Genomic DNA, 12,572 nt, shown 5'->3' with positions numbered 1-12,572 from the left:
AACGGCAGATGTTACAAGGCAGGAATTTTCATACTGTCATGGAATCATAGGGAATACATAGAATACATAGAATAAACCAGGTTGGAAGAGAACTTCAAGATCATCGCGTCCAACCCATCAACCAACTCTTGTTCTGTGGCAGGTTGCTCAAGGACTGCATCCAGTTAGGCCTTTTATGATCTGCAAGGGTGGAGACTGTGCAACCTCTGTGGGCAATCTATCCTAGTGTTCAGTCACCCCCACAGTAGGAAGGTGCTTCCTGATGTTCAGAGGGAACCTCCTGTGTTTCACTTTGTGCTGTTTGCCTCTTGTGCTGTCACTGAACTCCACTGAGCCAAGTCTGTCTCAGTCTCCTCTAGTCCCTCATGTCATGTATTTATACACACTGCTAAGATCCCTTGAACCTTCTTTTCTCTACCCTAAGCCACTACAGCTCTCCCAACCTCTCCTCATGTATCAGATGCTTCAATCCCTTCTTGCCTAGGAACAGCAACAACAATCTCAATTATATAAGCTCAGTATCTAAAGACTACTTTTCTTAGCACAATCTAACTGGTGTTATTTTTTCTGTCTGCAAGTGTTTAGGCACATAAAGCTTGTTCTCAGTTGTGATAATATTCACTTTAAGATCCCTTTATAGGGAATGAGCCAGAGTGAGCTGAGAGTAAATAAACCAGTAAATTCAAATGCAATTGGTTGTAGAAATAGAATAGAATAGAATAAACCAGGTTGGAAGAGACCTTCAAGATCATCGCGTCCAACCCATCAACCAATCCAACCCAACTAAACAACTAACCCATGGCACCAAGCACCCCGTCAAGTCTCCTCCTGAACACCTCCAACGATGGTGACTCCACCACCTCCCCGGGCAGCCCATTCCAATGGGCAATCACTCTTTCTGTATAGAACTTCCTCCTGACATCCAACCTAAACCTCCCCTGGCACAGCCTGAGACTGTGTCCTCTTGTTCTGGTACTGGCTGCCTGGGAGAAGAGACCAAGATCCGCCTGTCTACAACCTCCCTTCCGATAGTTCTAGAGAGCAAGACGGTCTTCCCTCTTCTCCAGGCTAAGCAACCCCAGCTCCCTCAGCCTCTCCTCGTAGGGCTTGTGTTCCAAACCCCTCACCAACTTTGTTGCCCTTCTCTGGACACGTTGCAGCAAGTCAACCTCCTTCCTAAACTGAGGAGCCCAGAACTGGACACAGTACTCGAGGTGCGGCCTAACCAGTGCAGTGTACAGGGGCAGAATGACCTCCCTGCTCCTGCTGGCCACACTTTTCCTGATGCAGCCCAGGATGCCATTGGCCCTCTTGGCTGCCTGGGCACACTGCAGGCTCATGTTCAGCCTACCATCGAGCAGTACCCCAGGTCCCTCTCTACCTGGCCGCTCTCCAGCCACTCTGACCTCAGCCTGTAGCACTGCATGGGGTTGTAGTGCTACAGGCCGGGGTCATAATAAATAGTTGTATGAGGCTTTGTGCTAATTGTTCTCTGTCTGCAAGGTTTCAGTGAAATGTAATATAATTTCAGGTAGTTTATGTAAGACTTTTTACATCTTAGAAGCTTATCATTCTGAGAAGCAACTTTTCTTGAATTTGTTGATATTTCATACCTGTGAAATTTGGAGTTGATCCAATATTATCTCTGAAGCCTCCAGAAAGAAGACTTGCTCACTAGGCTGTAATTTTGGATTTTCTGCTACCTGTGGTGCAACAGATTGTTGAGCTTTTATGCTCTTGCTCTGTTCTTTCCATTACTGGCCAAATTCCAGATTCTTTTTCTTGAGGGTGTTACTGAGCTCTGTATCGTCTGCTGCAAAGCTCATGAATTGAGTAGTCTTACCTCTGTTACTGTTCTCACAGAGAATCTTGCTTAGGTACAGTCCAAAAGGTCTGCTGCAGGTTTTCAGGAGCAGCCATGCCCTGCTGTTACAAGCCACAAATCTTTTGATTTACATGTTGAATCTTCTGTTTTACATGTATTTTTGAGAGACTATGCTGTCCTCTGTAGGTGGTTGCTGACTTTCCAGTTTAGGTGGTCTGATGGTGTCCCATTTTTGGCTGGGACAGAGTTGATTTGCTTCCTAGTAGCTGGCACAGTGCTGTGTTTTGGATTTAGTATGGGAATAATGTTGATAGCACACTGATAGTTGTTGCTAAGTAGTGCTTTTCCTGACCAGGATTTTTTAGTTTTCCATTCTCTGATGGTGAGGGGGTGCACAAGAGACTGGGATGGATCACAGCCAGGACAGCTGACCTGAACTAGCCAAAACGATATTCCATGCTTCATACATAAACTGGAATGGGGACGGGCAGGGAGGGTTGTCCAGAGATGCCAATCCATTCTCTGGGACTGGCTGAGCATGGGTCAGCAGGTGGTGAGCAATTGCACTGTGCATCACTTGGGTTTTTTAATTGGATTTTACGTCTTTCTTTTTTTATCTTCCTTCTCACTACAATTATTATTACAACTATGATTACATTTCTTTTTATTTCAATTATTAAACTGTTCTTATCTCAACCCTTGAGTTTTGCTTTTTACCTGAATCTCCTCTACTGTGGGAAGGGAGGTCTGAGTGAGCGTCTGCATGGTGCTTAGTGGCTGGCTGGGGTTAAACCATGACAGACACAGGGAAGCTTTTAGGGACTTCATAATGGCAGGTACTCAAAGTGGAAATCAAAAGTCTTAAGAGACAGCAGAGAGGTAGGTCTATGGCCTCAGAAAGTAGGATGAGTGCTCCATGGCAAAGCCCTGGTGAGTAAGCCATTGAAAGTTGACAGTAGTTCTTTTCCATTTGCCTTCCTATTCTGATTAAAACAATTGTTGTTGTTCCTCCCCCTACCTCACCCCAAATGATGCTTCCACAGAATTTTGTCAACTATTTTATAATAGTTTCTGATAGGGGCTTCTGGAAAGCCCTTCTTAGAAGGGAACTTGCCTGACAAAATACAAAAGTTAACCATAATTCCTAGATCATCACTGAGATACTCAGATGCAGCTTTGGGTCTACACCTTGCTCTTTCTCTTCTAAAGAGAGATTTGTAGCTACTTCAAATTATTTTCATGTTGGTAGCTAATTGTAATTGCTTTACTAAACTCTTCCATTGGCTTGAGCTGAAGATTAGAACTGTCTTGAAATACAACAAATTTCTGGAGACTTTACACACGGGAGGAATTGTCCATGATTAGTGAATTGGTAGAGGAGCTGCTAATGGATTATTGCAAGAAAGGAATTTTTCTGCAGATACGCAGCAAGGACTTTTGCCTATGCCGTCTCAAATTCAAGCAATTGGTAGTATAAGAATGAAATACAAAGTTCAATATGTTTTTTACTACCGTTGTTTTGAATTCAGTGATATTACCTGTAATTTTACCAATCAACATTAATTTTGACTATTTTAGAGCTGCTTCTGTGGAATTCAAGCAAGAGTGTTCAAAGCAAGTGGCTGATGACAGAGGAGTTTTCAAGAAGATTCAAGGTTTGTGTCTACCAGAACATATTTAACTTTAACTTTTGTATCTCTATCTTTGCAGCTCAACACAAGAAATTATAGCTATGTTGTAAAGATTTTATTTCTATAAACAAAAGTTAGATATTTGCCAAATTATTGTTAGAATCTGACACTACCGTAAATCAATCATAAAAATTACTTTCTCCTCTCTCTTTCTTTAAATATTAAACAGTCTGACTGAAGATTGTGGCGATGGTACAGAATAATTGTGAAGGTCTTTGAGAAAAGATTGGATGTGGTGCTTAGTGCTATGGTCTGGTTGATGTGCTGGTGTTAGGTCATAGGCTGGACTTGATCTCAGAGGTCTATTTCAGCCTCAATAATTCAGTGATTAAGTAAACCTGGTTTAGTTAATGACAGCAAACACTGGTCACTAAAATCTGTTCACACATTCTTCACTTTTAGAAAAATTATTGGACTAATAAATGGGGAATTTTTTTAATCTTCCCGTTATTAATTACCTCCCCCACCCCCTTTGTATAACAGATGCAAATTGATTTCTCAGTTACCTGAGAAATCTACTACATCTAAGATGTTTTCATGTGGCCTGGTAGAAGGTTATATATATGTGCTTCAAGACATCTTTTAAGATAAGTCTGAATTTGAACTTCACTGGAAAGAACCTCCTTGTTTCACCTTCCCCCCTGTTTTGGTTTATAATTGTAAATACAAGTAATTTGAAGACAGAATAATAGCAGATGACTTCTATTAACAGAGTATGCTGAGAAACTCAAGTATCCCTGAAATAAACCCGTTACCTAAAGATTTGTATAAGTCTGTCTCTCTTAGCATAGAAATAGTTCTCTGCATGTGACTTTGGAACCATTGCAGCATTACTTTTGTTTGTTCTCGTTTCCACATGTATTTAACATGTTTGTACAGGGAAGAAACAGCTCTGTGTCCCAGAATGCCATGCTTTTATTACCATAGTAGTGTTCCTCAGTTACTTTGTGTGTTAAATCACACGGAATCAGTTCTGGCAGAAGAAAAGAGTTTTATCATCTGAGCTTGTAGAATGTGGTAGCCATTCTTCTTTTCCTCTGTGATCTCCTCAAAGGTATTGTTAAATGTTGCTGCTGCTTTATAAGATTTCAACTCAGATGTCAAGTAACTGATCGTTTCATTTTGAACTGACATTTTCTCATCAAAGACATGTAAGCCTGTGTGTCATTTTAACCAGCAGTATTGTAAGTAGTTGTGTTTTTCTTTGCTTTTTGTATAAGCTCTATAGCAAGTAGCTCCCTTCAGGTAAACATTGTGTCCTTTATTTCTCTCAATACTCAGGTAGTCTCAGAGAGACACTAAGAAAAAGAGGAGTTCAAGTTCTAACAGGCTTAGGAAGCTATTTCCGACAAGTAGACAAGAATAGAAATGGTTTTCTCTCTCGGGCAGCCTTTAAAGAAGCTCTAAACGTATTCCATTTGGAAGTGCCTGAAGGGGTAAGTCTAGGTGAAACTGTAAGAATGAGTGTTATCTTACTTTAATTCATGGAATCTCTTCTTTACCTAAAGCTAAAGTTTTATAGCTGTTCTTTGCAAGGCTTTTTTGGATGGCTTTGTGAGGGTTTTTTGGTGGGGGAACAGGCTGCAGGATGAGGTGCTGGAGGGTGTTTCCCTTGTGGTATGTTGGCATTTCTACATTCAGTTTTATGTGAAATTATTAAAAATAAAACGTATTCAATCTCTCAACATCATGAAGAAGCAAGTGGGATTGCAGTCCATTTCTTCTTTCAAAAAATAATTTAGTTGTTTTTATCTGCTTATATTTTTATTTGGTTTATATATTTTATTTTAAAAGCAGCTCACCGCTACCAGAGCTGTGAATTATGTGAATTATGACCAGCAGTGGCTGATGATGACTTGCATTATTTTGACAAATCTTTGAGTCAGTTTGGATTTAGGAGTTGGTTTTGAGGGTTTTGTTTGTTTGCTTGTGGTTTTTTTGGTGGGGCTTTTTGCATGTGTGACTGCTGTAATTTCCTGTTGTAGCAATTGTTTCATTCTGGGATGTAGAGTGAAGAACATTGGGAAAATATGTTTGAATTGCAGGACTTTGAATCCTTATGGCTTGCTCTTGATGAGAGCAAAAGTGATAAGGTTGACTATGGGGAATTTACTCGTGCTGTATTTGGAGAAATGAATGAGTACAGGAAAGCATTTGTAAGAAAGGTAAGTTTTGTTACAGATGTATTAAGTGTAGATATCTTAGTATCAGTCAGGGTTGGAAGGGTCCGCAAGGATCATCTAGCTCCAACCCCCCTGCCATGGGCAGGGACACCCCGCACTCGATCAGGCTGGCCAGAGCCTCATCTAGCCTGGTCTTAAACACCTCCTGGGACGGGGCCTCAACCACCTCCCTGGACAACCCATTCCAGGGCTTCACCACTCTCATGGGGCAGAACTTCCTCCTCACCTCCAGCCTGAATCTCCCCACCTCCAGCTTCATTCCATTCCCCCTAGTCCTATCACTACCTGAAATCCTGAGCAGTCCCTCCCCTGCCTTCTCGTAGGCCCCCTTCAGATACTGGAAGGCCACAATAAGGTCACCTTGGAGCCTTCTCTTCTCCAGACTGAACAGCCCCAGCTCTTTCAGTCTGTCCTCATAGGAGAGGTGCTCCAGCCCTCTGCTCATCCTCGTGGCCCTTCTCTGGACACCGTCCAGCACCTCCAGATCCCTCTTGTAATAGGGGCTCCAGAACTGGATGCAGTACTCCAGGTGGGGTCTCACCAGAGCCGAGTAGAGGGGGAGAATCACCTCCCTTGCCCTGATGGCCACACTTCTCTTGATGCAGCCCAGGATCTGATTGGCTTTCCAGGCTGCAAGTGCACATTGAGAGCTCATGTTGAGCTTTTCATCCACCAGCACCCCCAAGTCTCTCTCCTCAGGGCTGCTTTCCAACCAGTCACTGCCCAGCCTGGATTTGTGCCTGGGGTTGCCTTAACCCAGATGCAGGACCCTGCACTTACTCTTGTTGAACCTCATGAGGTTGGCTTGTGCCCACCTCTCCAGCCTGTCAAGGTCCCTCTGGATGGCATCCCTTCCCTCCAGCTGTCTGCTGCACTACACAACTCGGTGTCATCAGCAAATCTTTCAGTCTAACTTTGGAATTCGTTATTCACCATGTTCTGGTGGTTGTTTTTCTGAAATTATGCATCTGGTAGTTGACTTTTTAGATTTATTAAAATAAACATAAATTAGAGGCCTGCATGCTGTTCCATTGTTGAATTAGTTGGTTTTAAACTAAAAAATTAATTCCTTTATTAGTTTGAGTTTATGCAGGTGTGTGCTATTCTTACATGTCAATCCAGTGTATAAAGCGTCTGCCACCTTCCAGAAGTCTGGTTCCTCATTTTGGCAGATCACTATAGCTGGGTGCAGGCTTCTTTCCCTCAGTGTCTAAACCAGGAGACTATGATACTTTCCTCCTCTGAGACCTACAATTGATAATTATATTTATGAGACTTCTGGTATTTGAAATGCCATTTGTTCATGTCTGTAATGTAAAGTGGAAGCGTTTGCAGTACCAAACACCGATTGCAAACCAGACAGTAGAGAGGCAACTAGATATCAGGGAAGCAGCCTAAATTCAGATTCTAAGGGCAAGCTGGAAATTTTGGAGAGAAAACTGTTTTATTGAGTTGATGAGGTGACCACCTTTGATGTGAGAGCTATTGAGATGAAATAATCATGAAACTCTATAATCTGGAATTATTTTTTGGTATCTGGTGCTTTACATAAAATCACAGAATGTTAGGGTTTGTAAGGGACCTCGGAAGATCATCTAGTCCAATTCCCCTGTCAGAGCAGGATCACCTAGGGTAGGTCACACAGGAGTGCATCCAGGTGGATTCTGAATGTCTCCAGAGAAGGAGACTCCATAACCTCTCTGGGGCAGCCCATTCAAGTGCTCTGTCACCCTCACAGTGAAAAAGTTTTTCCCTTAGGTTCCTGTGGAACCTATGCTCCAGCTTGCACCCATTGCCCTTTGCCCTATCACTGGACATCACTGAGCAGAGCCTGGCTCTGTCCTCCTGACGCTCACCCTTCACATATTTGTAAACATTAATGAGGTCACCCCTCAGTCTAGGCAAGATGACATAATCCATGGCACATGATCTAAAAATATGGACTAAGTAGTTAAGTATATTTGATCTTTACAGCTTTCCACTTTTTCCTTACATGAAACTCTTGTCTCCTTATAGGCTTATATAAAACTAGATTTCAGCAAAACTGGGAGTGTACCTGTGGTTGATATCAGGAAATGTTACTGTGCCAAGAAACATCCTCTAGTATTGGCAGGTAATTCACATGAATAAAATAAAAATGAACAAAAATACCTGTACCTACTGAAGTCATCTTGTTAGCAGAGGTACAAGATCCAGAAACTGGTTGCAAGTGTAAACAGTTTTCATATCAGCTTGGGCTTGGGCTGTTCAAAAGAACTTCTTGTCCTCTGATGAGCCATTATGTGTCTATCTGGAACATGGTTTAAAATAGTAGTGGAGTTCTTATACACAATTTTCATGCTTTATCAAGCTGCAACTGCTGCACATGTTGAGTAATTTCTTTCCCTACCTGTGTAGGACTATGCTGAAGCAGTTATTTCTCAGCTTTGGTCTGCAAGTTACAAGTGGCACATATGGTATTAGTAGTTTTCACTGCTGCTTGCATCTTTGGATGGAAAACAGTGATATGAAAATGAAGTGTTTCCAGCTGATGTACTCAGCACTTGAAGTTACTTCTGAATAAATTATTTATTTATTTCTGGGACAGGACTGTCATTCTTACAGAAGCTGTGTTGATATCTTCATTATTTTTCAGGATTCTCAAAAACGTTCCATTTCTGCCATTGAATAAAAAAGGAATTTAAGTATTTCTATGTCAGTTTCTGAAATAGCATTGCCATATACCAAACCAGTCATTATGAGTATCCCTGCTGTCCTGACCCCTGTGCTTTACCTGTAGAGGAGAGGATGTTTTTTGCATTGCCAGTGCTTTTAATGGTACCACATGAAAAGACATCATGGGGGTATAGGGATATTACATATGGAATTTTTTCCACTGCTATAATGATGTATTTTGTTGCCCTGCCCACCCCTGCCTTCCCCCTCTTTATTTTTTTTTCTTCTTTTTTTTAAACTTTTTCTCAATGCTAGGAAATCCTCAAGATTTGGAGATTAAGTCACACGTAAATTGTAGAACGCTTTTGAAATGCACACGTGCATCTTAAGGTCTTCCTAGAGCTTTACACCTCTGTTACATTAAAAATATGCTTTGTTACAAGATAACTTCTGAATTACCAATATTTGAGTTTAAAAATGCATTATTCCATGTTTGCAGTCATTTGAAGAAATAAACCTTCCTGATCTCATAATTCATTGAAATTGACTGTGGCCTCCCTCATGTTTCTGTTGATACTTAATGTCATCATGTGTCACTTAAAAAAGATAATTTCTGCTTGTATTAAATGAGCCAATAACAAATCTGAAGTCAGATCATTGGCTTTGTTCAAGAAACAAATATTTGCAAGGTGAAATTTGAAAGGTTTTTGCCTTGAATTATATCAAATGCTATATATTCACTATTCTGGAAAATGTGTTTAATGGAAAAATATACTCTCCCAGGGAAAGCTACAGAAGAAGAGATCAAATCATCCTTTCTAGAAACATTAGGAGAATCCTGCAGCAGCCCCAATGAAGTGTCCTATGCCAAGTTTGAAGATTACTATGAAGGATTAAGTTTTGGAATCATGGATGATGAGGACTTTGTTAATATATTAAGGAACTCTTGGGGAATTTAGAGCATAAGGCACCAGAAATGAAGATGAGATATTTTCTAAACAAAGAGTGAGCTAAATAATGGAGTTTTGATGTTCATTACTTCATATTTAGTGTCTTACATGGATACTGTGGACTGAAAATTTTAAATGCTTGTAGAATAATTCATGGCAAATTTTGCAGCCTCTGTTGAGCTATGCTGACCACTTTTTTAATATAAATGGTGTTCACTCTTTTTCGTTGCTAGTAATAAAGGCTGCTCCCCATACCAAAAGGTATAATTTGCTTGACATTAGAAGAAAGTGGCCTGTTTTAAAATGAGAGGGAATTAGAATACTAAAATGTGTGAAAGAGAAAATGCAAGAGAAAATTCTGGTTTTGGTGGTGCATTGTGAAAAGCTTTAGATTTGACTGTAGAAATATCAAAAGTAGCTTTTCTTGAGAGTTTTCTTCTTATAAAAGTAATATGTTAGTTCTTTAAATGTTCTTTGCCCTGGTCCCTGTTTCTCATGCTGGTACTTAGCTTGAAAGACGGCCCGTCAGCCTCTTCCAATTCTGAGGATGTTTGCAGTAGTGACAGTGCAGAGATGTTCACACCAATTAGCTCTCTGGCCTGCAGACTGTCCTGGTTGATCTTTGTTTTTTGTCTCAGTCAGGTATCCTAAGCTGAGCATTGAATCCCAAAGGGTTCATTAAGTACACATATTTTCTAATACAAGTTTTTCCTGTATTTTGCTAAGTGGGTTCCAAAATAATTTATATTTAAACATCTAGTTTCTTTACTTTCTATTGCTGTTGGGTTTTTTTACCAAAACTTAACAATGGTATCCTTTGTCAAACTGAGATACAGCATTTCCTGTCTACTCTGAAAATATAAAACAGAGAAGTGCATTAAAAAAAAAAAAGCCACCTCTGTCACCACAGAAATTAAACCACGAATTAAATATTCATTGCTGCTTCAAACATTTAGCCAGATCTGATTTTCAGTGTAACAGATCCTGTTAATTTTTTGTGGTAAGAAATAAAAAATGTAATATTAATTATATAGAGAGGTAGCCTTTGGTTTCAGTGTAACTGTATACTGAACTGCATTTCTTAAGCTTCTGCAATTAAAATAGATTGGTTTCCTCTGTGCTTGTCTGCTCAGTTTTATAGTCTGTGGTTACCAGAACCTTCCTCTGGGACAGAATTCGTGTTTCTTAGAAATTGAAGGGCAGTCCTGGAATGAATGTTTGAAATGTGTGACTTGGATCCCTCTGTGGCTGGCTGCTTTGTTGTAGAGCAACACTCTTCTTGTTCTCAGCTTGTTATGATTTGATTGTCTGTACCATGTACTCAGTTGTAACTAGAGTTGCAGTTTCTGCTCCAAATTGTCTAGTGAGGGATTTGGGGAGGTTCATTGGAGGCTGCAAAAACCTGCAGGTAATGGTTTGCACAGAAAGGCAAATTCTGTCAGTGCTCATTCTAAGCAAGAGTTCTGGTGTTGCTCATTACGATTTCTTAGTGCCCGTTCCTGCTGCAATTTCTTTTACTGGAAAGATTTTTGTTAATTAAGTGTTCTTGGAATCAGTGATTCTGTGAAGGGCAACTTGAGCTGTTTTTACAGGGTTTTGCTTGTTAATGGGTCTGTTCAAATGGCCCAGAAATACCAAGTGGCATTGTTAGTTTTTCCAAGCACCACCTATACTATGTATAACATTGTGGCTCAATGAAATGAGTATTGGCATATTTCTGTTTGCAATGCCAAACATTTTTGCAATGATTTTAGGCAGATTATTCCACATTATCCTATGGGAACAGAAAAACTGATGACAAGTGGATGTGTCTGTTCTTGGCCTGCTCATCATCAGAGGCTGTACAGGTCACATCTGCTGCAAATGAAGCATTCTTTATTTTGTTCCTGTCACTACAATGAGGTGCTGTAGTAGGAACATTATTTCCTTAGCTTTGGTAGTAGTGCTGTTTTTTCTTAATCCGAAGACAGATAGTTAACAGAGTAATCTGCAGTAAATTCTGAAGGTCAGAAATTGCCTGAAAATACAAGTAGGTACTCTGATAATTATGTCAAACCTGCTAGGTATATGTTATTAACTACGTGGTCAGCTATGCATCACTGGCTGCCTCAGGCTGCCTCAGAACATCTGCCCACTGATTTTCATTGTCTAAATTTAAGTTGGTGACACAGAATTCAAACCAACTTGTACTCAAGGCTGGCCCATCAAGCTTAAAGTTAGAGGAAAAACAGAAATAGTATTCCAAACAGTCTGTGGCCTCCAACTTCTTTTCCTTAGTGGTGGTCTCAACAGGCTGATTAATTGCATTCTGATTTGCTCCTATTGACTTCTAAGCATTTGATTAACGTGAATCCCTTCCTTTGGTCAGTGCTTTGTAGCTTTAAAACTTTCTGGAGCTGTCTTCAGGGGTTTGCTGTCTTCAAACAAGTTTAAAAAAAAACTTTTCTACATTTGTTACCTTATGTTTTCTGATTTAGGAAGTATTCGTAGATGTGGTGTTCTCACAGAAGCTGGCGGATCCTTTCCTGAAACTCACTGCTTCATAAAATCAGTTGTCTTTAGAATTAGAATAGAAAACAGAAGAATAGAATAGAATAGAATAGAATAGAATAGAATAGAATAGAATAGACCAGGTTGGAAAAGACCTTTGAGATCATCGAGTCCAACCTATCACCCAGCACCATCTGATCAAATAAACCATGGCACCAAGTGCCTAATCCAAGCCCCTCTTAAACACTTCCAGTGATGGTGACTCCACCACCTCCCTGGGCAGCACATTTGATGATCTGGATGAGGGCACTGAGTCCATCATCAGTAAATTTGCTGACGACACCAAGCTGGGGACAGGAGTTGATCTGCTGGAGGGTAGAGAGACTCTGCAGAGGGATCTCGACAGGCTGGGCAGATGGGCATGAAATTGAACACATCCAAGTGCCGGGTTCTGCACATTGGCCACAACAACCCCATGCAGTGCTACAGGCTGGGGTCAGAGTGGCTGGAGAGCAGCCAGGTAGAGAGGGACCTGGGGGTGCTGGTCGACGGTAGGCTGAACATGAGCCTGCAGTGTGCCCAGATGGCCAAGAGGGCCAATGGCATCCTGGCCTGCATCAAGAACAGTGTGGCCAGCAGGAGCAGGGAGGTCATTCTGCCCCTGTACACTGCACTGGTTAGGCTGCACCTCGAGTACTGTGTCCAGTTCTGGGCCCCTCAGTTTAGGAAGGATATTGACTTGCTGGAATGAGTCCAGAGAAGAGCAACGAAGTTGTTG

General features: G+C 41.0%; 1 protein-coding gene across 1 annotated transcript in view; it reads left to right on the top strand.

Moving 5' to 3' along the window:
* CAPS2 (calcyphosine 2) overlaps window positions 1-11,871 on the top strand; it is a 34,540-nt gene extending 22,669 nt beyond the window's left edge. Inside the window, exons 11-15 of the mRNA XM_054177876.1 lie at window positions 3,404-3,480; window positions 4,798-4,952; window positions 5,562-5,681; window positions 7,716-7,812; window positions 9,138-11,871. Coding sequence (XP_054033851.1) covers window positions 3,404-3,480; window positions 4,798-4,952; window positions 5,562-5,681; window positions 7,716-7,812; window positions 9,138-9,313 — 625 coding nt within the window. The 3' untranslated portion in view covers window positions 9,314-11,871. The remainder of the gene's footprint in view (window positions 1-3,403; window positions 3,481-4,797; window positions 4,953-5,561; window positions 5,682-7,715; window positions 7,813-9,137) is intronic.
* The last annotated feature ends 701 nt before the right edge of the window (window positions 11,872-12,572 follow it).

Source organism: Dryobates pubescens, chromosome Z (assembly GCF_014839835.1).
Source record: "Dryobates pubescens isolate bDryPub1 chromosome Z, bDryPub1.pri, whole genome shotgun sequence".
Lineage (NCBI taxonomy): Eukaryota > Metazoa > Chordata > Aves > Piciformes > Picidae > Dryobates > Dryobates pubescens.
Note: the sequence above shows the minus strand (reverse complement) of the source record. Positions and strands in the feature narration are given on the sequence as shown.